Source organism: Solanum stenotomum, chromosome 4, assembly GCF_019186545.1.
Source record: "Solanum stenotomum isolate F172 chromosome 4, ASM1918654v1, whole genome shotgun sequence".
Classification (NCBI taxonomy): Eukaryota; Viridiplantae; Streptophyta; class Magnoliopsida; order Solanales; family Solanaceae; genus Solanum; species Solanum stenotomum.
The window spans coordinates 4,494,678-4,521,021 of NC_064285.1; the positions used below are offsets into that span (position 1 = coordinate 4,494,678).

At 29.5% G+C, this 26,344-nt stretch overlaps 3 protein-coding genes across 3 annotated transcripts; 2 read left to right on the forward strand and 1 right to left on the reverse strand.

Moving 5' to 3' along the window:
• Window positions 1–1,533: 1,533 nt before the first annotated feature.
• LOC125862455 (probable aminotransferase TAT2) lies at window positions 1,534–6,931 on the reverse strand. Its single transcript, XM_049542524.1, has 8 exons — window positions 6,807–6,931; window positions 5,328–5,487; window positions 4,280–4,619; window positions 3,793–4,011; window positions 3,199–3,258; window positions 2,558–2,713; window positions 2,348–2,441; window positions 1,534–1,822 (listed from the first exon to the last, which is right to left on the reverse strand). The coding sequence occupies exons 1-8, from the start codon at window positions 6,919–6,921 to the stop codon at window positions 1,695–1,697; spliced, it is 1,272 nt and encodes a 423-aa protein (XP_049398481.1). The 5' UTR covers window positions 6,922–6,931; the 3' UTR covers window positions 1,534–1,694.
• Window positions 6,932–11,392: 4,461 nt separating this feature from the next.
• On the forward strand, window positions 11,393–15,856 carry LOC125863237 (protein SICKLE). The gene is made up of 2 exons (XM_049543414.1): window positions 11,393–11,832; window positions 14,773–15,856. Exons 1-2 carry the CDS (start codon window positions 11,565–11,567, stop codon window positions 15,549–15,551), a joined length of 1,047 nt encoding a protein of 348 aa, XP_049399371.1. The 5' UTR covers window positions 11,393–11,564; the 3' UTR covers window positions 15,552–15,856.
• Window positions 15,857–21,866: 6,010 nt separating this feature from the next.
• Window positions 21,867–25,508, forward strand: LOC125863360 (protein ECERIFERUM 2). Its single transcript, XM_049543548.1, has 2 exons — window positions 21,867–22,354; window positions 24,580–25,508. Exons 1-2 carry the CDS (start codon window positions 21,911–21,913, stop codon window positions 25,450–25,452), a joined length of 1,317 nt encoding a protein of 438 aa, XP_049399505.1. The 5' UTR covers window positions 21,867–21,910; the 3' UTR covers window positions 25,453–25,508.
• Window positions 25,509–26,344: the final 836 nt, after the last annotated feature.

Below are 26,344 nucleotides of genomic sequence, written 5' to 3' on the forward strand. Positions count from 1 at the left end.
TATTCTGTCACCTTGTAGAATGGACTTTTGGACTTGTAATATTTCAAAATTTTGTAATCATATCCTTTGTTTTAGCAAAAAGCTAAAAGGTTTATTCCTGCAAGTACCCATACATTGCCCCTGTGATTTAGCGGAATGATCTACAACGACCTGATGAACGTTGGAAGTTAGGTTCTACAAAACGCCATTCCTTGAACTCTGCTAACGCGGGATACTTTATGCATTGAATTGTCCCCTTTTTTTATGTGTAGTTTAATTTTTAATAGATTCTCATTCAACTGATCAATTTTAGTTTAGAAGCTTGAAATTAGTGTTTGTTTTGATCATCATGTGAGTTTTAGAAATGGTGAGATAAAGAAGTGTCAACTCATGTTATAACTAATTATAACTGTTTTATTGAAGTTTGTCTTGTACCTGAGACTTTGCTAGCAATGGACTATGATGCAGAATTCATGGAATTTGTTACTGTTTAGAGAACAACATAAAGCATCCTCGAATTATTTTTCTCGGATTGATTTCTTAGATGATCACTCAGCTTGACTTACCTAAAATCATGGAACTTACTGAACTTTTCTTTTTGTAACCATTGAAATTACTAGTTATTGAGAGGAAACAAAGGAAACCTTTTCTAGGATATTGAGAAAGTTGATTGAGACTTTGGTTCTAAAAAAATATTAGCTTAATACCTAATCAACCCTCAAATTTGTTAGGATATTTATAGGGGAGTTTGGATTGACTTTTTTTTAAGTGACTTATAAGTTAAAAGTTAAAAGTCATAAGTTGGGAACACCCAATTTTTGGGTTTTGGCTTTTTTTGGTACTTTTTCAGCCTTAGAAAAGGTCGTAAAGCACTTTTTGAGTTATCCAAAGAGTTCCAAAATTAAAAAATGACTTAAAAGCCAAAAATCACTAAAAATAAGTAAATTCAAACATCCACTTAGATATGCCAAGCTTTCGTCCATTGCGGAAAATTTCCCACTGTTTTCTCTAATAGGTGTTTGGGTCGTGTCTCACTCTCAGTGTGACTAATCATCCACTTTAACCAAATCATCGCCTTGATAAGTTATTGCCTAACCAACTAGCTAATCAGACGCGAGCCTTTCCTCTCCTCGAGATTATTCATGCTTTTGCGTAACTAAATCTTGTTTCAATATTTGAATACCTCGATTCTAAAAATGTTCCAATTAGGCCCTTTGATTCTAATTTTGAAGGGGGAAAAAATCCACGTGCTCTCATTCGTCTATTAGGTAGTTAAGTTAACCACATAAAATATGTTATTTTCTTTAATTATACGTGTTCGCCTCAATAAACCGTAAAATTTCAAATATTTTCTACTCGAGATTGATGTAAATATCTAAATCACAATCTCTATTTTACTCTTAGCAAAACATTATACTAATTAACTTATGTTGTATATAAACAGTTTGGAGAGACCTTGTATCAAGCATCCAGAATTATAATATTAATATTTGTGTAACGCATGTGCTGAAGAACTAATTTCCTTTATAGTTATTAGGAAGAATTACAAAACAAGACAAAATAAAATTTACTAATACCAATTTAACAGAAAAATACAAACCATCATCAACTAAAATAAGGAAAATACTCTTATTCAAACAGAAATCATACATTTTTCTTTTCAAATTTATTCACCAAATTGGCTAAGAAAATGAAAATAAAATTCAGTAAATTAATTAATTAATTATTTTTGTGTTGGAATGCCTTAGGCAAAAAGATTTCAGTCTACTTAATCCTTCTTCAAGAAAAGATGGCTCAACTGCAAATGTTATTCGAAGCCAATTCTTCAATCCCACAGCAGTACCTGAAAAAAAAATCGTATTTTTACCAGACATAAAATTATGTTACGTTATTTTCAAGAAAGAATAATATATTTCTATATATAAAAACTTATTATTTTTAAATTTTATCTTTAATAACATACTTTATTATAATAACGACCACAAGTTCTAAGGATACTTTTGGTATATACATCAAACATGTTCTTTTTCTTAATTATGTATTCAATTGAACACATTTATATAAACTCAAAGAGGAAAAGATAATAAATGGTCATTTATGTTTGGGGTTAAAGTTCAAAATGTCTCATTTAATATAATTTTGGAGAAATTTTGACTATTTAAATTTGTCAAAAGTGAATATATTAGACTATATATGAAAACTCGTTAACTTTAAAACTTCTAATTTTATCCTTAATAACGTATTCTTATAGCCGTAGAAATATCATAGTGTACTTAAGACAACAAATTCTAACGATATTTTTTATATACATCAATCAAGTCTTCTGTTTTTTCTATAAGCTTCATGTTCAATCAAACGCGTTCTATACCTGGAAGTAAAAGGACAGATTCCTCCTTGGCAAGCTTAAAACAGAAGTCAATATCATCACTTATATCTTTGAGGAGGGTTAAATTGAGCTTCACCTTCATACATAAAATCAAAAAATTAAAAAGTAGAAGGACCAAAAAGAAGAAAAAAAGCAAAAAGAAGGGACAAAAGTGTATGAAACAAAAAGTTTTGGGGGAGTAAGAGAGTTTACCATAAGAACCATTGAGCCTTGTGATCTATAAGGGCAATTTATACATGAAATATCTTGTATTTTTTCATAACATATATCTGAATTCTTCTTAAGCATTTTGAGTGTATTTCTGAAGAAATCCTCTTTTGTGCTTTCAATAATTTTGGGGACTGCTGCCTAAAACAAACAAACAAAAAAGAATTTAAGTTATATATACTCAGAGTTCTAATATATGGGATCAATTACATATAAGTATCGTATAAAATAGATTTCATTTTGTTATATTAATATTTTATATTGTTAATGCATAAAACTTAAATTCGATAAGAATATAAGTTATATAGATATAGTCAATATATTTTATGCATGTCATAATCATTGTTGTGGAGTTTTAAAATTCAGTAAGTGAACCTTCAGGATATATTATAAAATTTAACTTCTGAATTTTGAAACTGCAAGACAGTGATTATTCTTCAATTATTAGAGCTCGAAATAGTGTTATGTTTACAAAATGATAAATATTTATATTGTTGATGTATATGAATTAAATTCTTTAACCTATTTAATTATGTAAATATTTTCTATACTGCCATAACTTTATTGCTTTAAAGATAAATAAATAAATAAATTTATAAATTATATATAGGGTACCAAGTACGAACCTGTATGAAAGTTGCAGGACCTCCACCTATGTCACAATACTTCTTAATACGTTCAACAATCTGAGAGATTAATTAAAAACTTGTCATTAATTAGTATTACATATTAAATAATTAACTAATTAATACAATAAAACTTTTGGTCTGTGTTTTGTTTTATTGTTGCAAAGTTGAAGAGATTATATATATTGTTAGTATCCCTTCTGTTAAATTTATATGCGATTCATTCCGAGAGTCGGAATTTTAAATTTTAATCATGAATTTGAACATGAAATTTTAATTTTTTTGAAATAAAATTTAAATATTCATAACGTAAATGTAAAGACATAGAAAAAATTGTGGTTAAGAAAAACTCTTTTGACTTTTGAAAAGTTGAAGAGATTGTTAGAATTCCCTAGGTTTAAATTTATATGACACATTTCGCATTTTGAAAGTCAATTAATTTTTAAATTTTTTTTTACAAATTTGGTAACTACATAAAAAGTACTATCATAAGTCATAAAAGTTAGTAATACTTTAAAGACATGAAAAAATCATAATCAAAGGAAAACTCATTTAAAGTAATCGTATAAATTGAAACGGAGACGGAGTAATTACCTTAGGAGATTTGAAGATACAATTAGGATCATTAATGACAAACCAACCAAGTCTCCAACCAGGAATTAACCATCTCTTAGACAATGAACCAAGAGTTAATATTGGTGTTATTGAACTAAATAATCCCATTGATATAAAAGGGTTTTCTCCAAATGCAAGATGTCCATACACTTCATCTGCTATGATTAGTGTCTTCACTTTCTTTGCTGTTTCTGCTATCTAATCATCATTAAAAAATAATAATTAGTTAGTTAAAAGATAATTACATGTAATCGTCGTGAATGCTACTATATAACATGTTGAAATATACTGATAAGGTCAAAATTGTTAACATGTGTATATAAAATTGAAGGATTGAAGCACGTGTGAACACTTTTATATTCATTTTAAACATTGTGTTCATTTAGATTTAATTGTGTCGTAGCTTTATAATTCAGAATCAGATGGGGAAAGTAACGAGAGAGAAAATAAAACGCATACATCGTACCTTCTCCAAATGGTCATAAGAGTAGACATTTCCACAAGGATTTCCAGGATTTATAACAACAATTGCAATAGTATTTTGGTCAGCCAAATCTTCAATTGCCTTCAAATCAACTTGCCAATTATTTTGAGGTAAAAGATCATAGTACCTAACTTCAACATTTCTAAAAGCAGCACAAAGTAGATAAGTTGGAAATCCAGGCCTTGGTAACAAAATATTTGAATTTGGTTTTGCAAGAATAGACACTGCTATCTCTATAGCTTGTGTACAACCAGATGTAACATATACATCTTCTGGTGACAAATCATATGGAAGATCTCTTGACAAGTAGTTTGCAATTGCCCTGTCCATTTAACCAGTAATAATGTTAGCGTATACAACTTAAATCAGTAATTTTCATGCAATATGCTTAGCTTGCAATAACTTAATTAGGAGATACAATTCAATTGTTTAATACTCCTTCTGTCTCAATTTTATATGACACATTTCGCTTCCAAAGAGTCGAACAGTCTAATTTTGATTATAAATTCAGGCATGAAATTTTTAAATTTTTTTTAAACAAAATTTATATATTTAGAAACCACATAAAAAATAGTATAAGTCACAATGATTGTTAATTTAAAATATTTAAAAGATATATGAAAAAATTAGGATAAAAAATTGATTTGTTTGAATTTCGAAATTATAAAGATGCCATATAAATTGGGACGACAGGAGTATTAGGGATAATTACAATTCAATGTCTTAAATGATCTAGTTTACAAAATAACCAGCAAATGTATAGGTTGTGATCAATTTTAAGTATAACTATACATAATCAGTGTATATATTTTGTATATTTCAGTCAATGGTGATAATTAAATAAGTTTGGTCAAGCTATACGTATCGATACCTATACCTAAATTAGTTTCGATCGATTATATCCATGTATAGGAAAATCATATATAGTAACAGGTTATAATAAGTGATGTTAGCTATTAATAACTTTAAAAATAAGACAGATAACTTGATATAACGTGTTAAATTATAGAGATAATAGATATAACATTACTTTCTAGCAATGGGAAGACCACTAGAGGGAGAGTATCCATTGAACTTGTCAAGAAGAAGGCTCTCAACAACAGCTTCCTTAGCAGCATCAGTTGTGTGAAAGCAAGAATGAGCTGTTGGATCTCCTATTCCTAGTGAGATCACTTCCCTCTTATCTTCACCTGTCGGAAAATATCAGTGTCTAAGTTAGGATTTTCACTAACTGACACACAAAATATAAGAAAGTAAACGTATATTGCTAATCTAAAGATAATTCAACATATACTATTTATATGCAATTAAGAAAAATTTAGCCTATCGATCTACACATGCAATTTTCTAATAAAGGTGGATCAATTGACTCTTTTTGGACAAGAGTAGCTTCAGTACCCCCTATTTAAAATACTTCGTGAAAATTAATATTTGTTATATCTAGGCTCTATTATATGACCTTTTAAAAAAATTCTACACTAAGCAAATAGTGAAAAAAATCTATTTAGAAAAGAAGGAAAGTAATTTTTTTTATTTTCAACCGGAGAATGTGAAGATGTGAATTTTTTTTTTTGTTGAGGAAACAGAAGAATGAACGTATTTGATAAGAGTTTAAATTATATATATATTGATTATTTACACCATTAGCTCATGGTATATTTGTTCTAGAAGGTATTTGATAGTGTAAAAAAATAGTGAAAGTCTATACAATTTAAACTGATATTGATAATCTGAAAATAGTTTTATTTTATTTCTATTGTTTTCAAAGACACTATTAGAAACATAGGATTTTTCCATTGCAAATCAATGAAAAATTTGTGCTACACAATATCATTTTTCTAGATGAAAAAACTATTCTCACTTTTTTCCATATAAAAAATAACATAGTGTTTTTTCTTTCATCAATTCAATCAAAATATTTATGGATAGCTACTGAACACTTTTAGTAAAAAATTTCAATGAGAAAACTGTGATTTTTTTAAGTAGTGAGACAACTCCTCACACACAAAAATTTGTGTAATTACTACTATATATNGATAAGAGTTTAAATTATATATATTGATTATTTACACCATTAGATCATGGTATATTTGTTCTAGAAGGTATTTGATAGTGTAAAAAAATAGTGAAAGTCAATACAATTTAAACTGATATTGATAATCTGAAAATAGTTTTATTTTATTTCTATTGCTTTCAAAGACGCTATTAGAAACATAGGGTTTTTCCATTGCAAATCATTAAAAAAATTGTGCTACACTATCATTTTTCTAAAAAACTCATGATGAAAAAACTATTCTCACTTTTTTCCATATAAAAAATAACGTAGTGTTTTTTCTTTCATCAATTCAATCAAAATATTTATGGATAGCTACTGAACACTTTTAGTAAAAAATTTCAATGAGAAAACTGTGATTTTTTTAAGTAGTGAGACAACTCCTCACACACAAAAATTTGTGTAATTACTACTATATATTATTTATTTATACTTAAAATAATTTTGCAACTTTACCTCCATCAATATTGTCCATCAACAAGCCAAGAATCCCTTTGATAGTAATATTTGTAAATGTTTCTACTTGTTTTGTTTGAAAAGAAATATTTGTTTGGCTTCCCATATTCTCCATCTTTTCACTTTTCACTAATCCAAAATGAGAAAAAAAGGAATTAATTAAGATGACAAGGAAAATGAAAAACCAAAGAACACAGAAGAGAGAGTGAGTGAATTTGGCCTTTAGAATCCCTAGATATTTATACTTTTTTTCAAAAAGATTCTTCTTAATTATCTACTAAAGTATAGTATAATATTAGTACATTATTTGTAATTTTAAAGTTGAGTCAACTAATTTAACGGAGCATAAATAGATTTGACTTAGAATTTAAAACCATATGTTAAAATGTGGACTGGATCATTTGTTCCATTACAATAGGGAGTATGGATCAATGCACTATTTAATAGTTATCTCAATTTACGTGTCTTTTAAATCACGTTATAATTTGAAATTATCAGTTTATAATATTACAATTTACAGATATAACAAGATAAAAGAAAAAAAAAATGATAATGAGTAGCTTGATCAATTTACCTAATATTTCTGACTCAGCGTAGTCATAAAAAATATTTAATTTTTTGAATAATAGTGCATTCATATAAAACGAATGGGTGAAGTATTACGAAGCATGTATGAAAGCAATGATAAATTGTTTATATTAAATGCATGAAATTAAACAAACAAAAGTCTTTACTTCGAATTTTGAGCAGTCGTAACTCGTACGGTAGAAAGTAATTTATCCTAAAAATGAGACTTTTCAAAGTAAATTTAAATTAATTAGGCTTTAAAGCAAGTATTAAATGAGAAAAAAAAATGTAAACTCACAAAAGAGGAGCAAAAATTTTCTAATAGGGACATAAAGTTTGTAAATATTGTAATACAAAGTCCTAAATTAATCTTTTCGAAGCATTAAGTAATGAGGCGATTATTTTTTTCTTAAGCTAAGCAAACAATCAAACATGCATTTAATTATCTTATACAGAATTTTACTCTAAAGTTAAATACATCAACAACTAATTAAACAACTCCTTATTGGTCGTTTGGTTGAGAATAAGTTATTTCGCGATTAATTATATCTTGAGATAAGTTATTCTGAAATAGGCTATTCCATCATGTATATGAGATAACTTGTATCAGTACGTACTAAGACATAAATGGTGGGATAAATAATCCCAAGATTACTTAATACCTTCGACCAAACACAAGATAAAATAATCCTGCATTTATCTGTAAATTATTATACTTTGTACCTTATACCTCACACCAAACGACTATTCCTAGTGTCTAAAAAGGTGAAAGAGTTTAAGTTAATTATATATATTATTAAAAAAATATTATCAAGTATATTTACATATTGTAGCAGATAATGATTTTCTTATTTTTCAAAATTATAAATTTAGTTTTTCTTATAAATATTCTTTAGATGACAGTATAAAAAATATATTTATACTTATGATGTATATAATTTAAATTCAATATTTGTGCATCTTTAAATAGTTCTAAAAAACATAGCTACTAAGTCTTTAATGCTTGAAAATCGCTTTGAGGCTCCGAATAATCAAAATTCATGTTGAAAAAATTTACTTTGAAAATAAAACGTTGCCTATCAACTGTCTAATAATTAATTTAAGCTAATTAGTTTAAAATAAAACAGTGTAATTAGTTATAAGTATCATGTAATTGCCAACTGTAGATAAAATTGAGTCAAAGTCGTCACGACCCTAAAAATATGGCAAATTGACTAGAGAAATTTCAAAGTCAAATAATCAAATTGACTTGAAATTAATAATAATAATAATATTTTTAAACTTAATTCACCCATTAACGAGGTCTTAAGTTTTTGTCTTTCCATGCAGAAACTCAAATATTTTTCTCCTATTTGGATATTTATTTTTATATATATTACTTGATCCATGTTGATCTGTCACATTTCCTAAGAAAACGTTAATTGAAAGTATTTTTTTTATTATACTTTGAAATTTTCAATTTGCATAGGCTATACTAGAATTTAAGTAGTTATTTAGTAATAAAAATAGTATATACTGAAATAAAGAAAATAATATTTATTTTTTTATCTGCTAAAATGAACAAGTAAAAATAATAATACAAGGATCAAAAATTTATAAAACGTCAAAACTACATAAAAAGAATTATCATAATCACAATACTATTTAACAAATAATCGAAAAGGTCGTAACTCAAATGATTGGAATCACATATTTTTTTCTAATTTCTAAATTCTAAATTCTAATTCATAATTCTAATTCTAATTCTAATTCTAAATTCTAATTTTAATTATAAGTTTAATAATCTAATTCTATCTTCTTTACTTTCCATTTCACCTTTTACTTGTTTTCTCTGTTTATATTGAACAATGGTGCTCTCTATCTATAGGAGAAAAAGAAGAAAACTACAACTTCAATAAGTACTAAAAGAAAATACTAAACAATTTTAATTTCTCAAAAACTTGGCCAAACAAAGCTTAAATCCAGACAAAGGAAAAAAATATAAATGAGAGAGTGCATTCAAATAAAATGATAGATAAATCAAAAATCAAATTGATCGATAAATCGAATAAAAAAAAGTACTATTGATTTATTGTTATTGAATTATTGAGTAAACCGATAACTCATTAAGATTAATGTCGCAATTTTCTACTTAATCCGTATGTAAATATTAAATATTAATCTCAAAACCTTACTAGTTACTATTATTGCCCTTTAGATTCACGTTTCACAGTGAATTTAAGTTCACAACTTATACAAAACGTTAAAATCTAAAGTAAGAATCACAGTCCTTTTAATTTCTCTTTGTGTACTTTTTTTCATGTTAGTTATTATTGTTTCTATTTTATGAACATTTATAAAGTTATAATTATTGTCTTATTGCGTCAAATTGTTGGAGAAGTCATATAATGTTTTATAACATTTTCTTATTGGTTAAACTGAACACCAAATCGTTAAGCACCAAAATCGATTAAATATAAAATATTTTATTGATTTAGCGTATTTGAAAAAATCAAAAACCAATAAACCAAATCGACTGATACACCCCTAGATACATCAAGTAGAGAAACAAAATTCAGGAAATCAGAAATAAACTAAGGGCCTATTTGGATGAGCTTATAAAAAGTAACTTATAAGTCAAAAGTTAAAAGTCATAAGTGGATGGTACCCTACTTTCGATTTTTGACTTATTTTAAAACTTTTTTGACCTAAACGTGGGTGATTAAAAGTACTTTATAACCTTCCCAAACACCTCCAAAACTAAAAAACTACTTCAAAGTCAAAAGCACCTAAAAATAAGTAAATCTAAATGGGCACTAACAATAATAGGAAAAAAAGTGAGAAAAAACTACCTAACTAGACATATATTACTACCATATATATTTAATTTACCTCTAGTTTAAAAAATTTACACATGGTACCACTTTCAATATTTATATCATATATTTTAAAATATTTAATCAGATACACAAAGCCTTAAATATGATATTGAATAATTAATTTAAAATTCAAAATCCTTGATTAATGTTAAATTATCAACTCATTTTTTTTTCTCACCTCAATCTATCGTTCCCCTCCTCCAATCCCATTACCTTCTATGTCTCCCACCCCTACCCCAACCATCTTCAAACACTTCCATCATCTTCCTTTCTTTCTTAATCCTCTCAATACATGCTTGCATGTTCCAAATTTAAAATTAAATCTTGATAATTACAAGTATACAAAGAGGTAAATTACTTTTTTTTTTAATTATTCTAATGTATCTTAATTTTACATCTCATTCATGTATCTAAGATAGAGTTCATATTTCTCTAAAGTTTGACCGTATAAACTTTTACAAATTAGGCTCCGAGATACATGTATCATTAATGGCGAGATGCATGTATCCAATAAATTTTAAAGTCGAGATACCCTTCAACTAGATCGATGTACGTTGCATTAGCTCTCAAAAGTATTCCATCGATTCTATAATTTTCGTATTCAGTTTTTGAAATTCATGAACCCGAATGCTTCAACAATACTGTGATATTGGTCATTTGAAAAAAAAAAAAAAACTCAAAACTTTCCAATACAAAGGAAGGAACCGATGAAAAAGATGAAGAGTACAATAACATAATTACTTAGGTTTATGATTTCGTTATTTTAGGAAAACTTGTTATAGTTGATACTCAAGAATCTTGTAAATTTGTTGGGTTATTAATTAGTCAACAATTAGTCCTTTAATTAAAGAAATAAGTTACGCCCTCTTTAATTCAAATTAATAAATTATGTATCTCGGCTTTAAAAATGATTGGATACATTCATCTCGCTATTACAAACTATCAGGATCTAAAGTAGTGGAATTTACGTAAGATGCCAAAATAAAATAAAAAATTAACCCAACAAAAAGGTGCCTGATTTTAAATTCCAAAAGTACCCCTAGTATATTCGGGCAACTCATCATAAACATGAGGGCATTATCGTCATTAATCTTTTAGGGATAAAATTGGTAATAATCGAAAGATTTGTAAACACATTGCCTTGGGAATTTCAAGAATCGGGACTCTGTTTCCTTCTCCATTCCAATTTAACCTACAAAACCATAGCGCTTATAATTGAACTCCAAAACCCAAAATCCACCATAAAAATTGCGTCTTTTCTACATTTACAACAACCCCATATGATTTTTTTGTGAAAAAAAATTGATTCTTGTTAAGAACAAAGATATTGATAATGGATGAATCAGAGAAGAGAAAGGAAAGGCTAAAAGCTATGAGGATGGAAGCTTCACAAAGTGGAGATTACAATGAAACTGTTGGTTATGGAGGTCTTACAAACCCTTTAACTGATGTTCCTTCTGGTAATGTTGAACCTTGTGCTATGCCAAGGCCAAGATTTGACTATTATACTGACCCCATGGCAGCTTTTTCTGCTAATAAAAGGAGTAACAATCAACCCCATGTCAGCCCTCAGGTTTCTCAACAGTGTTATACCCCTCCAAGTAATTACATATTCTTTCATAAAGTTCTCTTTTTTACTTTAAAGTTATAAACTTGTGCAGATTAGGTTGTTCTGGGTAGTTTCTGTTGTTTGGTGAAGTATCCTTTGTGGGATTGTACTAGTTGAAGGGGAGTCTTGGATTAACTGTTAAGTTTTGAGCCGGTGAAGCAGCCACTAATGCTTGCATTAGGATAGACCGTCTACATCATACCCCTTACGTTCAGCCCTTCCCCCCCGACCCTGCTAATGTGGGATGCCTTGTGCACTGAGTTGCCCTTTTCTTTTATATACTAGTTAGTCTTAGAAGACAAGATATAGAGCTAATAGCCTACATTAGCTGATTTGGTTTGAAGTATAGTAGATTGATAATAGTTTGGGATCCTAATAATGTCATAATGGTAATGTCAAACTAGTTTTGGTCCACGGGTGTTGAAGTGAAAGTTGATGGAAGTAAAAATACTAAAAATACTAACATATATAATATCATACTTTACTTGAGCGGATGGTCTATTGGAAACAGACTCTCTACCTTCACAAGGCAAGAGTAAGGTTTGTGTACACCCCACCCTCCCCAGACCCCACTTGTGGGATTACACTGAGTATGTTGTTGTTGTAGTACTTATGATAATCAAAATACTATTACACTTTCTAGTTAGCATCCAATATACAATGCCGTGAATTGGACTCCTCATAGTAATCATCATTAACAATAACATGGTAGTGGTCTAGGAGCGTAACTGCTAGGGTCGGGGAGAATTAAGAGTGATTTCAGCAAGAGCAACCAGACGGACTACTATAGTGAGTCTAGTGACTACTATAATTTTGTCTAGGGCATAAAAATATCTTCAATCACAAATCACTTTTGATTTTTAATTAATCAACCATAAAAGGAATTAAGTTTGCAGGATTTAATTTCATGTTTGATACTTTGATTACTTTAGTGATTGTACTAAGAGAAGAAAAGAGAAGCTTAACTGCAAAAGAAAAAACTAGAATAAGAGGACTTGCAAAGCTAGAACTTCAAAAGAAGGAAGAGAAGACCTGCACCCAAGAGTGTGGCCTAATGGTCGGTGAAGTTATTTGAGAACCATGAGGTCGTAGGTTCAAATCTTAGAGGAGGGAAAAACACTAGTGGTTTCTTTCCATTTGTCCAAACCTTGGTGGATAGAGTCACTTGGTACCTATGGTGGTGGGAAGTAGCAGGTACACTATGGAATAAGTTGAGGCGTGCATAAGTTTTCCCTGGCACCGGGGAAGAAGGAAGAGAAAACTCACTAGCTCTTATGTTAGTTATGTGAAGGGAGAGAAATTAGATAGCTTTTGGAAGGGTCAAGAGTTATTCTATACATGTGAGGTACTTCTCATGTCTCTAATTTCTTTTTGGTGCATATATGAGTTTCTTGTTTGTATAGATGAGTGGGTGACCTTTGCACCATATTTTTGTCTAGGTTTCTCTACCTTTTGGTATACTTATATACGGGGACTCCCCCAACATTAAATAAAAAATAAGGCGACTTGCATTCTCAAAGAGAAAAGGACAGTAAATCTGTTTGAAAATGGAAAAAAAGAAGTAAATCAAAAACAGTAAAACTTAAATAGTTTTAGAATATACATTACAAAATTGTAGTAAAAGAAGAAGATAAAGGACAACCAAAAGAACGATGAGCACAAGTGAAGAGGAGTTAAAATAGCAAAAAGCCATTTTTCCCCTCTTCTAATTTTTAATCTTTTAAAATGAGGGTCAAATAATAGAATGCTTCTCATTGGAATCACTCTGCATTCCATTATTTGAAGCACCTCATTTATCTGAAGCGCATGACTTCATCCATGAAACTATAATCCCTCGTTCACACTGATTCTTCACTCTAAACCTGGGCTTGTCTAAACTTATCCAGAGCTATTTCATTTGAGGTGTTTGAGTCTGCTAGAATAGGTGTTTAAGTTGACTTTTTAGTTTCTTTTGTCTGTTGGGGCTGAAAGGAGGCGATGTTTTAAAGAGGGATAAGTATCAGTTTGGGAGAAAGTGCTTTACAATATGCCAAAGCATAACAAGAATATTCTTTTTTTTGATAACCAGCATAAAAAGATTTTTTTTTGTTGATAATCAGCTTAACAAGAATATTTTACCCAAGACAAATTAGCTCAGGTTGCATACAACCTCTGTTCCATATTGAGATAAAGTTAAGCTGTTTCTACATTTTTGTTTAAGACAAATTCCAATGTTGAGCTTAAAACTAATTGCTGTTTTGGCGCTTTTGGCTAAATTTCTGGCAGTTGTTGATTTTGTTTGTGTGGGATAGCTACTTTGTTTAGTATCATGTAAGATCGCAGAGGAAAAGGTTCAATAGGTTCATGAAAGTTGTGTGCTGAGATCACTTAAAAATGCAACAAACTTTAGCCTATATGACAAAGGTTCTTATCTGAGATCAAGGCTCTAATGCAGCCAAACCTTAGTTTGTCTGTTGAGCTGCTTCATGAGCAGTGCCCTTGTGAAGAGATGCAATTATGGTAGTGATTAGTGAAAGACTTCTAATTTAAATTATTATTAGCATGCAAGGTTATAATATTGTTAGATGTTGGGATGTCTATGTTCTTTCAGTTTCTTATGGACAGAGGTTGTCTTGTCCGGTATAACTTTCTAATGCCATATTGGATAATAGATGTGTGCTGCACAATTATTGCATACGATGTACAGCCTATTAGTGACAACTAAGGAATATCAGTTCGATAGGCATGATTTTCATTTCACACATCCAGTTTTACCATATCAGGCAGGAGGCTATATAGTATGTTGTATGAAATATTGATATCATAGTAGCAGCAGTAGTTTTCTCTGATTCGATTGACTCTGGCTAATGCCATCAGTATGAATTGTCTGCTTGTGCTATTGTCCTCATATATTGTAGTATATAAACAGACCTTTTTGTACATGATTTTTCAGGAGCAACGAACCCTCGATCTCCAATTTGTACTCCTCGAGGCAACTATTCCGTAGATCAGAGATCACAAGGAGTCCATCATAACCCTCTTGGAAACCCTGGGCAAAATAGTCCTTTTGGCACACCACAAAGAGGTTCCCCTAGTGCATGGAATAACTCTTTTGGCACACCTAACAACTACCTTCCACCTAATTCTTCAATGGGTGGTAACTTTGCCAGTCCTGGCATTCATCAAGGTGGAAGACCTGGTTTCCATTATGGACAAGGTAGCGGGCGACCTGGTTCAGGATATGGAGGCAGCCCTTACCAAGGTTCAGGATATAGAGGCAACCCTTACCAAGATTCAGGGCACAGAGGCAGCCCTTACCAACATTCAGGGAACATAGGGACCCCATACCAACGTCCTGGGAACAGAGGGATCCCTTACCAAGGTTCCGGGCAAGGCAGGAGCCATTGGAGGGGTAATAGTTCTAGTCCTATTTCGTTTCGAGGTGGTAGAAGGGGGGGAAGAGGTTCCCACGGAGGCACATCAGGGGAGTCTAGACCAGATTTGTATTATTCAAAGTCAATGGTAGAAGATCCATGGAAAGAGTTGAAGCCAGTTATCTGGAAGGCATTCTCTGATAAATCCTGGCTTCCAAACTCCATTAGTGCAAAAAAAGCCAAATTCCCAGATGCTCCAGTAAAATCCATTCCTCAGCAAAGCCTTGCCGAGTGTTTGGCTGCCTCATTTAATGAAGCAGCTAGCAGTGAGGCTGCGACTGATGGATCTGGAACATGATTGTCATGTGATGCCTCAGTGTCTTGCTTATGATGTTCTCACTCTCCTAATATCGTCAAAATGCAAGTTTAGCAGCAGTTGAGTAGTTTGACATTTATTGTGAGTTAACATCGAAAGCTAATAAGCTCCAGTCTCTGTTTCACCTGAATTATGCTGTTATAGCATATGACATTACCTGGTAACTGTTGGGAAAAAATATATTTTTGTTTTTGTGTGAGTTCAAAGTTAACTGGTTTTTTTCTCCCAACTTCAAATTTGTGAAGTAGTAAATAATTTTGAATCATGTTTCTCCTGCTAGTAGTATTAGTATTTATTTATTTTTGGTATTTTTATTATTTTACTATTTCCGTATTTCTCATTCTTAGTTTTCTATTACTACTTGTTGTCTCTTATGTCTCTTTTCTTGCTATCCTGATGTTGTTACTACTTGTCTTTATAAATATTGTGTTTTTGCTTTGATCCACCCCTTATTAATTGACATGTTTTCTTCACTGCCGTATTTCCTTTTTCATAACTATTTTGATTTGCTGCACTTGACCCGAAGATCTTTCAAAAGCAAACCTCTCTTTTGCGAACACTTTAGCATCCCCAGACCCCACTTGTGAGATTACACTATGTATGTTGTCGTATTTTGTGAGATGCTACAGGAAGATCCACTCCTCAGGCTGCCTCAATTTAATGAGGCTGTGAATATTGATGAATTTGTCACATGATACTTTGTACTTTCTCAGCATCTTAAATTGTTATGTCTTTATTAACTGTACTTTTTGTTACTGGTAGTAGTTGAGTTGTTTCTTGTTGTTAGTTAATTATTGATAGCAAATAAATTCCATTCATGTGTCAATTGAATTCTGCTGTTGTAGCACATGCAATTACCCCTTTTTGTTGAAAGAATCCCTTTTTTTGTGTTGTGATAGCATATAATGGTAAAGTTGTCTATGCGTAATAAGTAGGTTACAAGTACGAGTCATCGAATCAACCATTGATTGTTTGTGTTAGTATAGCCTGTCTAACATGAAATGCTTTGTAACATGTCATTACCCCACTTATTCTTGAATGGAACCCTTCCTTTTGGTGTTGTGGTAACATGCCAGGGAAAAATTATTTTTGTGTGATATGGAAGTCACAAGTTTGAATTATAAAATTAAATATGTATTAATGTTTGTGTTAGAATATGATGTTTATATTACATATATCTCTTCATGATACAATCTTTCTTCGATTAAATACGAAATTTTGTATGATATGTAAGTTACAAGTTTGAGTTATAAAATCAGACATGTATTAATGCTAGTGTTAGTATATGATGTTTATATATATATATATATCCCTTCAAGATACAATCTTTCTTTTATATATAAATTAATCTTATACCTAATTATATACACTATATATGCGTACATCAAATACATGTTAGATGTACTATTTTTAGCTCGAATAATATCAATCTTCTAATTGACTCATGCTAGTCTACTAGGCTCCCTGTTGCGTATTTTAGTTTAATTATTTTTAACTTTTTTATACCAAAAAATGAATGGTAGTGTAAGATTTTATATTATTATTAGTATTGGAAATAACTAAAGATGTGGTTGAAAGTGCAGAACCACATATTGAATTACTCCAATGTGATACGAAGTCGTTATTAATGTCGAGTCTTCTTCTATATCGCTAGCTATGGTAATTTATTATTATATCTTTTGACATTGTAAAATTTTCTTTACATTATCAGTAGATTAAATTAAAGTTAATTTTTCATACTTTTTTTGTTGTTGCAATTGCAAAATGTCCCACAAAAGAAGAAAAAATTATGGTAAAATCCATAATTATAAGTCTTTTTTTTCAAGCTTTGTGTAATTGAAAAATAATTATTGTCATATAAATTTCAAATTTTACAAATAAAACTCCACATATTGTAGAATACAAAACTTTATATAATTATGATAAAGCTAAAAAGTGACTAATAAATATTATTTCTATGAAGTTTATTAATTGAGCAACCCCCAACTACATAGCTACCATGCTTAATATCATGAGTTGCAAGTGGCCTAACAATTTGCTTTTTTTTTTCAAGTCTAGTAATATCATAAAAGTTTTTATTTTAATTAATAAACTTCATAGGAATAATGTTCCTATATAGTGATATAGGTAAGGATTGAAACTTAAAACCAATTTGGCCCCTTAGCTCATTTAGTAAGCATATCTCCCCAAGTTTTTTTTTTTTTTGGAGTATATGTTAAAATTAAGTGAGTACAAATAATAGTAAAAATTATTTTTTAGTAATGAATATGTAAAGGTGAATAGAGGGAGTTTTTCTTAATATCTAGGGATGTCAAATTGAGTTCAAAAGTTATTTGAGTTGATTGAATTAAAAATGAATCATAATTTAATCGGTCTAATTCTTACTAAATTTTGTTTTGTTTATTTATCTACTTAATAAAATAATTCTTTATTAGATATACTTCACCTTCCTCTATTTCAATTTGTTTGTTCATTTATCTACTTGACATGAAATTTTAGGAAAATAAAGAAAACTCTTAAATCTTGTGGTTTTAAACTAGAGATACGTAGAATGTACAAAAATGTTCTTTAATTTTGTAGTCTTAAACAACTCACATGGAAAATTAGAAGGAGTTGCTAAAAAGGAGAAAAATATTATTCTTTTAAAATGGACTAAAAAGGAAAGTAAGACAAACAAATTAAAATGAAGCAAGTATAACATATATATCAAATAAAAAAATCGACAAAATTTCTCATGAATCATTTTTTATTACATATCAATACAACTTTTAGATGAATGGATCAAAATAAATTGAACTAATAAATAGACATAACAATAATTCGCCCAAATAGACAAATCAAGAAAGTATATTATATTTTCATGAGCTAATTTTATCACCTCTTTATTATATATAGGGGAAAAGGACAAATATACCCCTGAACTGTCGTAAATATGCAGATACCTTGTCATACTTTTGGGACATTGGTGTCCTTGCCGTCCAAAAACTAGAGCATCTATACCCTTCATACTAACGGACATACACGTGTCATAATCTTATCCGCCGACCTGACGGATAAAATTGCACCACGTGTCCCTATATAATCTTTCGTTAGAGTTAAGGGTGTATACATTCTAGTTTTTGGATGGCAGAGCACCAATATTCCAAAAGTACGACGGAGGGTATCTCCATACCATTTATAATAGTTCGGAGTATATTACAATGCGCGCAAGTGCAGGGCAAACCTTCAAAGACTTCAACCCGCCCCACCCACAAGCATAGCCTAAAATATACCCCACCTAGTTGTCCCAATGGAGAAACTGTTATAACTTTCACTAATGGAGTTTAAAATATATATAAAAAAAACACACGAAGAAAAAAAATCAAAAGGATTCAATATCTAGTATTATATAATAAAAAATCATATATAAATAACGTTATTTATTTTTATTTGAACCCTTAATCTTACATGGCTCCCGTTCCATCCACTACTAGAAAATTGTAAATTACCTGCAAATTTTATTTGGGGATTATTTCAGCAGAAATTTCCTACGAATTTTCATGCATAAATATGAAATTTCTAAATTCTAGATTGTTTTACATGCGAAAAATATTTCCCCAGAAAAATTGGTAAGTAAATTTGGCGTCATTTTTGTAAAATTATTACTTGGGGAATTATGTAGGGCAAGTAATTTGCGAGTATCGTTTTTATAAGTAAATTCGCAAGTATAAAAACATATATTATTTTTAATCTTTTTGCAAGAAAATTCCTAGATAATATAAACTTATTTGCAGATTAAGCAAGGAATAATTACATTGAAATTTATCTAGAAAATTTTTATATATGATATTTCCTGAAGATTCATGTTCTAAGAATTTTGTTGGGGATTTATTTCTTAGGGATTTACTTGAGAATTTTTATACTTGAATAATTACATGGAGATTTTATTTTTGTGAATTTGGTTGGAGATTTTTTTGAGGGATTTGCTTGAAACTATGCATACTTGAATTTTGTAAAATATAATTTAATTGAATTTTTTTTCTTGAATCTAAGGATTTTTAAAAATTTGGAGTCCTCGAGAAATATCTTCTTAAAAATATATTTACTAAAATTAAAAATTATATTAATATAAAAAAAATGGCAATGACACTAGAAGAAATTTTATTGTTAAATATTTACTATACTTTTTGGTTAAATAAATTATTATACAATAATATCAATCTAATAAAGTGTTGGAACATTACTACAAATGCCAAGATCAATATTTTTAACTAATATATAATTAATATTTAATCTCACTAAAAATCATAGATACCATTTTTTATTTGAAAGATACAAAGTATTGAAAGTATATGGCTAGTTAATCAGAAAATAACTATCATTATTATAATTAACTTTGATTTTAATATTACTTTATAGTAAATTGTGTTATTGAATAAGTTAAGCACTATTTTTAAGTAGAAAAAATCGATTATATACCTTATTAATGTGAAGTTTAAGTACTTCCTCGTTGATAGAATTATATAAAATGAAATGATTTTTACTTGTATATCCAATTGATATATTATTTTTTACAAGCATTAAAAATGATATAATTTTTCTATAGTAAGTATTTTAAAATATAATTATTAAAAAATAAATTTAAATTAAAAATACTGCACATACCTAATAAGATATACAATTAATTATTGATTATAACTTTCTTCCACATTAAACTTATAAATATATTTATATTTTCAATTGTTTATTTATAAGAATTTTGTACGTATAATTTAAATTTTTCCTGTGTTTAATATGCTTAGTTATGGATATTATCTTATAGAAAGTGTAAGCATAAAATTTTCATAATATGTTGTGTGGTAGTGATTTATTTTTAAATGTATAAATAATTTTCATTTTTCATTTTTTAAGAGTTAAATCACATGAACTTTAGCCAATATTTGAGGATATATTTCGTTACCATATTAATATGAGATGTCATTATAGTTCTTTTTGTGTAATTTATGAATGTTAAAATTGTATTTCTAATACTCAATTAATTTAATTAAATTTAGCTTTAAAAATTAATCAAATCGGAGAAGAACACCAAAAACTAGTGTAATGTTTTTGGTGCTTATTGTACCACATCGATGGAAGACTCCAAGAATTTAGCATATACTTCCACTGTCCACTTTTAATTGTCATGTTGCGCTTTTCGAAAGTCAATTTGATTAATTTTCAAAGTTAAATTAGATTTCATTAATTTGGTAGTTAAAAAAAAGTTAGATATTCAAAAACTATACGAAAAGTACTATAAATTTCATTTTTTTGCATAAAAATATGATAAAAAATACATCGTAAAATGCTAATTAAAATTATTATCGTTTAACTCTAAAAAAGAAAATTATAATAATTAAAAGTGGACGACGGTAGTATAATGCTAAGACATAGAATATTGGGTGAATGAGACAATTATGTATGGGGTGGGCATTGTCTAGTGTGTTGGGATTAAATTAAGCGTTTAATATGGGTGGAAATGGTATTAAGTATAGGCAATCAAGAAGAGGTGTATATGTGTATGGGTGGACAATGATATAAAATACGGGTAACAAAGAAGAGGTGTATGTGTGTATGAGTTTCAATAAGCAAAATAATTAATATTGCTTAAAAGAATTTCTTAAAATAATATTAGAATATTTTCATGCGGCTTTACTTGTGAAAAAAATGATAACAAAATTTCTATTTTGTTAATTTTTACCAAAAATTTTGAAATATTTTTTTGCAAGAAAATTCGCAAGTAATTCACATGCGAAATATAAATTCCTAGATAAATTATTTGGGGATTTTGAAATTTGTAGGAAATATTTACCTACGAAGGTTTTATCACCAGATTCTTTTTGGTAGGAAAATAAGTTTCCTGCAAATTTTCGTATATAATCCCTAGGAAAATCCCCAAGTAATCCACACTTTTCTTGTAGTGACCATTGTACAGTAGATGCGAATTCAGAATTTGAAGACTTCAAGTCCACCAAAAATATGATTAAAATAAAAATAATGAAATAACACTCTAACTAGATTCGAACCCTAATCTCGCCACATGTGGTTCATTTGCCTGGTACAAGTGGCACAAGAACACTCCTATGTTCCTCACAGGTGCTCGGTTAGTTATATCCTACTTTCTATCAGTTTTTCAAGATAAATATACGTATGATTTTTTTCGAAGTTAACAGGTGCATGTGCAGGTCCACTGATAAAGGTGGGTCCGCCACTCCTTATAACTATATTCAATCTATAAATTCACTCCCTTTTCATCTCCTTTTAGCACCTTAACTCTCTCTTCCAAAATTTTCTTTTAAAAAAAAAAAAGACTTCCCTTTCATTCCATGGATCACGTCGAGAAATTAATCTCCGACGTGAAATTATCGTCCGTCGTGCCGGGGAGGATCACCGGCGACGACAATCTCCAGCATGAATTTACCAACATGGACTTAATCATGAAGCTTCATTACATTAAAGCTCTTTATTTTTTCAAAAATGATGCTGTTGAAGGTTTGCATATTCATGACCTAAAACTTCCCATGTTTAACCTTCTTGAACTTTATTACCCAACTTCCGGCAGAATTAGGCGGTACGACGACGGTGATGGTGGTGGTGGCCGGCCGTTCATAAAGTGTAATGACGGTGGTGTTAGGATTGTTGAAGCAAAATGTAAAAATAAAACAATTGATGAGTGGCTTGCTATGAATGATAATGATCATGATGAGGAGCTTGTTTATGATCAACTTCTTGGTCCTGAGTTGGGATTTTCACCTCTTGTTTTCATACAGGTAATTACGTTTTGATTTGACACGAAGTTTAAAAAAAAAAGTTTTTTTATTTGAATCTTGTCGTGTTAAACTAAAGATATATATAAAGGCATACTGTAATACATAAACATGTTCTTTAACTTGTTTTGATCCGATGTTATCATCAATGGCGGAACCAGAGTTTCAACTAAAGGGTGTCAACATATAAAAAAGTAAAATCACGTAGAAGTCAAAAAGTGTCAATTTATGATATAAACAAATATATATGGCTTAACAACTGACTATCATCTATTCCTTCTAATTTTGGATGTACATAAATAAATACACGTATGTGTCTTACATAAATCAATACAAATATATTTTATACAAATTATTGTATAGGTTGACTATCAGTATTTATTATTTAAATTGACTTGTCTAAGATTTGTAGTGGTCACTCAGCTAGAATTACATGTTGATCATNAAAAAGAGTTAAAAATAATAAATAATGTGAGTGTTAGCGAAAAAAATGTAAGAGTTCAAAATAATGTTTTCTTGATTTCTTCTATTTTAATGGAATTAAAATACATAATTTTTTATTTATAGAAATTTAAGGCCCCCAAAAACGGGGGACCTAAGGCCAATGCCTTAAATTTTATAAGCAAGAGCCGCCCCTGACGTTGCGTCTTACATAAATCAATACAAATATATTTTATACAAATTATTGTATAGGTTGACTATCAGTATTTATTATTTAAATTGACTTGTCTAAGATTTATAGTGGTCACTCAGCTAGAATTACATGTTGATCATTAAATACAAATTCTAGGTTCATGTCTTAGCTGAAAAGTTAGATTCATGATAAAAAAATAAAATCAATATAATTTCATAAATAAAAATTAAGAAGAATAATGTGTACGTGAACTTTATTGCTACCGTTAGACGATAGAAAGGCTATCCTATAGACTATCAACTCAAAGAAGAAGAAAAAGAGGCAAAATAATAATGACACTAGTTCCCTTCAATTCGTAAATTGTTAGGTATGGCACATCACTTAAAAATAATAATTGTACGTAGTATCATTAATACATGAGCAGCCCTACGTAAAAAAAAAGGTTAGTTGGAGTTATGGCACTTTATTACATTATTATTATTGGTTACTCCCTCCATCCACTATTATTTGTCAGGTATACTAAAAATAGTTATCTAAATTAATTAATTATCAATTTAAACAATCAAGAAACAATTAGTCACTTTTTTTTAATTCTGCCCCTTAATAATTACATAACTACTAGTTTCAAAAAGTAGTCATTTTAAAGTTACAAGACTATTTTAACGTGAAAAAAAGTTGTTTTTACCGTTTTCAAAAAGTACAAACCATTTTAATAATGATTGATAGTAGAATTATATTAGTCAAATTGCACCTTATATTAAATCTTTCTTAAGGATTGTGCATGATCTTACCTTGACAAATAATAGTAGACGGAGGCAGTATTATTGTGGGTACAAAATTATTGGTACGTCATGCCATGCCATGATGTTAAATCTACTTTTGTAGCCCCCCCCCCCCCCCCCCCCACCCCCGGGTAACTAACTCATAGAGATTATTTAAGTTATATCTACTGATGGTATAAAATTAGTTATTTAAATGATTATTAGTGGTGCATCAATCTTGTACAGACTCACTCATTTCCATATCTTGTGATACTCTCGTTTTAGTTTATCTCAAAATGAATTTAAAAATAATTTAACTAAAAAATTCATATTTTACTCTTGATGAGATGATATCTAGGTATGAAAATGTATATGGCTTATTTATATTATAAGTTTCAAAAATCTCTCATTCATTCCGAAATTTTGTGCACATACCATCAAACAATGTCACATATATAAAATGAGACAAAGGGAGTATATTATACATATAAAAATAATGATAAGAACACATACCTAATCTATCGTTTTATCGCAAGTTTCACATCCAACTATTAGTTATTCCAAAAAATAAAACTATTAGTTGTTCCTTTTTTCTAAGATTGTTTAGGTAGGAAAACATAGTAGTTGATAGTTAAGGTATGTTTTAATACATAGATGGTGATAATTAGAGTAAAAAAAAAGGAACAACTAATAAATGAGGTGTATGAAACTCACGAAAAAATAATAGTTCAAATGTGTTTTTGACCATTAACTTAATAAAATTCGGAACTTCCATTTTCTAGTAGTTATTAAGTTAATATTTTTTCGTCTACATTGAATCTTTTTGTGTATAGTTCACTTGGTTCAAATGTGGAGGGATGTCAATTGGGCTAAGTTGGGCTCATATACTCGGAGATTCATTTTCAGCTTCAAATTTCCTCAACATGTGGGCAAAAATCATGGTTGGTCAACTAATTTCACCTCAATTTCTTCACAAGTCAACAAACACCAACAAATTGATCAATAGTAATCCAATATTATTATCTATTGTTGGAAAGTTGCCATTTTCTCTAAACAGAGTTGATCCAGTTGGTGATCATTGGAAAATCACCAACACTATCAAAATGCAATCACATTCTTTCCATATCACACAAAAGCAACTAAACCAACTAATTTCCAAGGTTTGTGGAACTTATAAAGTGAAGCCTTTTGATGTTATTTGTGCTACAATGTGGAAAATGTTGGCTAAGGTAAGGGGAGAATATTCATCAGAGCCCGCGATTGTGACAATTATACGTGGGGATGACAATGAAACAACTGATGTCGTGTCAAGCAACAATCAAGTGATTATCAACATAGTTGAAGCAAATGACATTAAAGTTTCTGAGGCTGATGCTTCAGAACTAACAAAATTGATAGCTGAAAAGACCGTGGACGAGACTAGAGTTGTTGAAGAACTAATGGAAAAAGAAAATGGCGTTCCGGACTTTATTGTGTATGGGGCAAATCTCACATTTGTGAATCTTGAAGAGGCAAAGATTTATGATTTGGAACTTAGGGGTAAACAACCAATATTTGCAAGTTATAACATAAGTGGAGTTGGTGATGAAGGTGTTATTTTGGTATTACCAAGGCTTGAAGGTGGAAGGATAGTGAATTTGGTGTTGCCTCAAAAACAAATTGAAGGTTTGAAAAATAAGATGAGAGAGGAATTAGGTGTTTTTTGAAATTAGTATTTTTCTATTTTCATGGCCATTTGATAAATAAGGTTCTTGGCTTTTGTTGTTTAAATTTGAAAACCCAATGTTTATTTTATTTTGGTGATGATTTGTAAAAGCACAAGTCCATAGTCCATACCATATATGAGTATGTTTGAACATTCTAAAATAATTATAAATTTGTGTAATTGTTGATCTTTTTTATATTAATAGAAAAGGAAAAATGAAGAGGAATACAAAATAGAATAAAGAAGAAAAAGAAGATGATCTATATAGTAAAATAACATATATTCAATGGTGTTGTTTCTACGAATGACAATTGATGCTCTGTGAGGCTTATGCCTATGTGCCCAATTGTACGCCTCATGTCCAATGTTCGAGGCTCGCCTAACAGATTTTATTTAAATTATTTGTTTAATTCTATAATTAACATTTACAATTGTTGATCCTCATATTTCTTTAAAAATGAATGATACTTAATATTCCTTCTATCCATTTTTAATTGTCATGTTGTGTTTTTTGAAAGTCAATTTAACTAATTTTAAAGTTAAATTAGATTACATTAATTTGATAATTTAAACAAAAAAATTAGATATTTCAAAAACTAGACGAAAAGTACTATAAATTGCAATTTTTTGCATATCAATTTGATGAAAAAAAATATATCGTAAAATATTAGTCAAAGTTCTTATCGTTTGACTCTAAGAAAGGAAATCATTACAACTAAAAGTGGACGGAGGGAGTAGTTTTTTCATCTATAGAAATTAAAAGATCGGGTAACTCAAAACAAGTCGGGTAACTCAAAACAAGTCATAATATTGCATATTTAATATTTGAGAATAACTTAAGGGTGAATATTACTTAACATTTATTTTGAAAATACACAACCAAATTTTACATC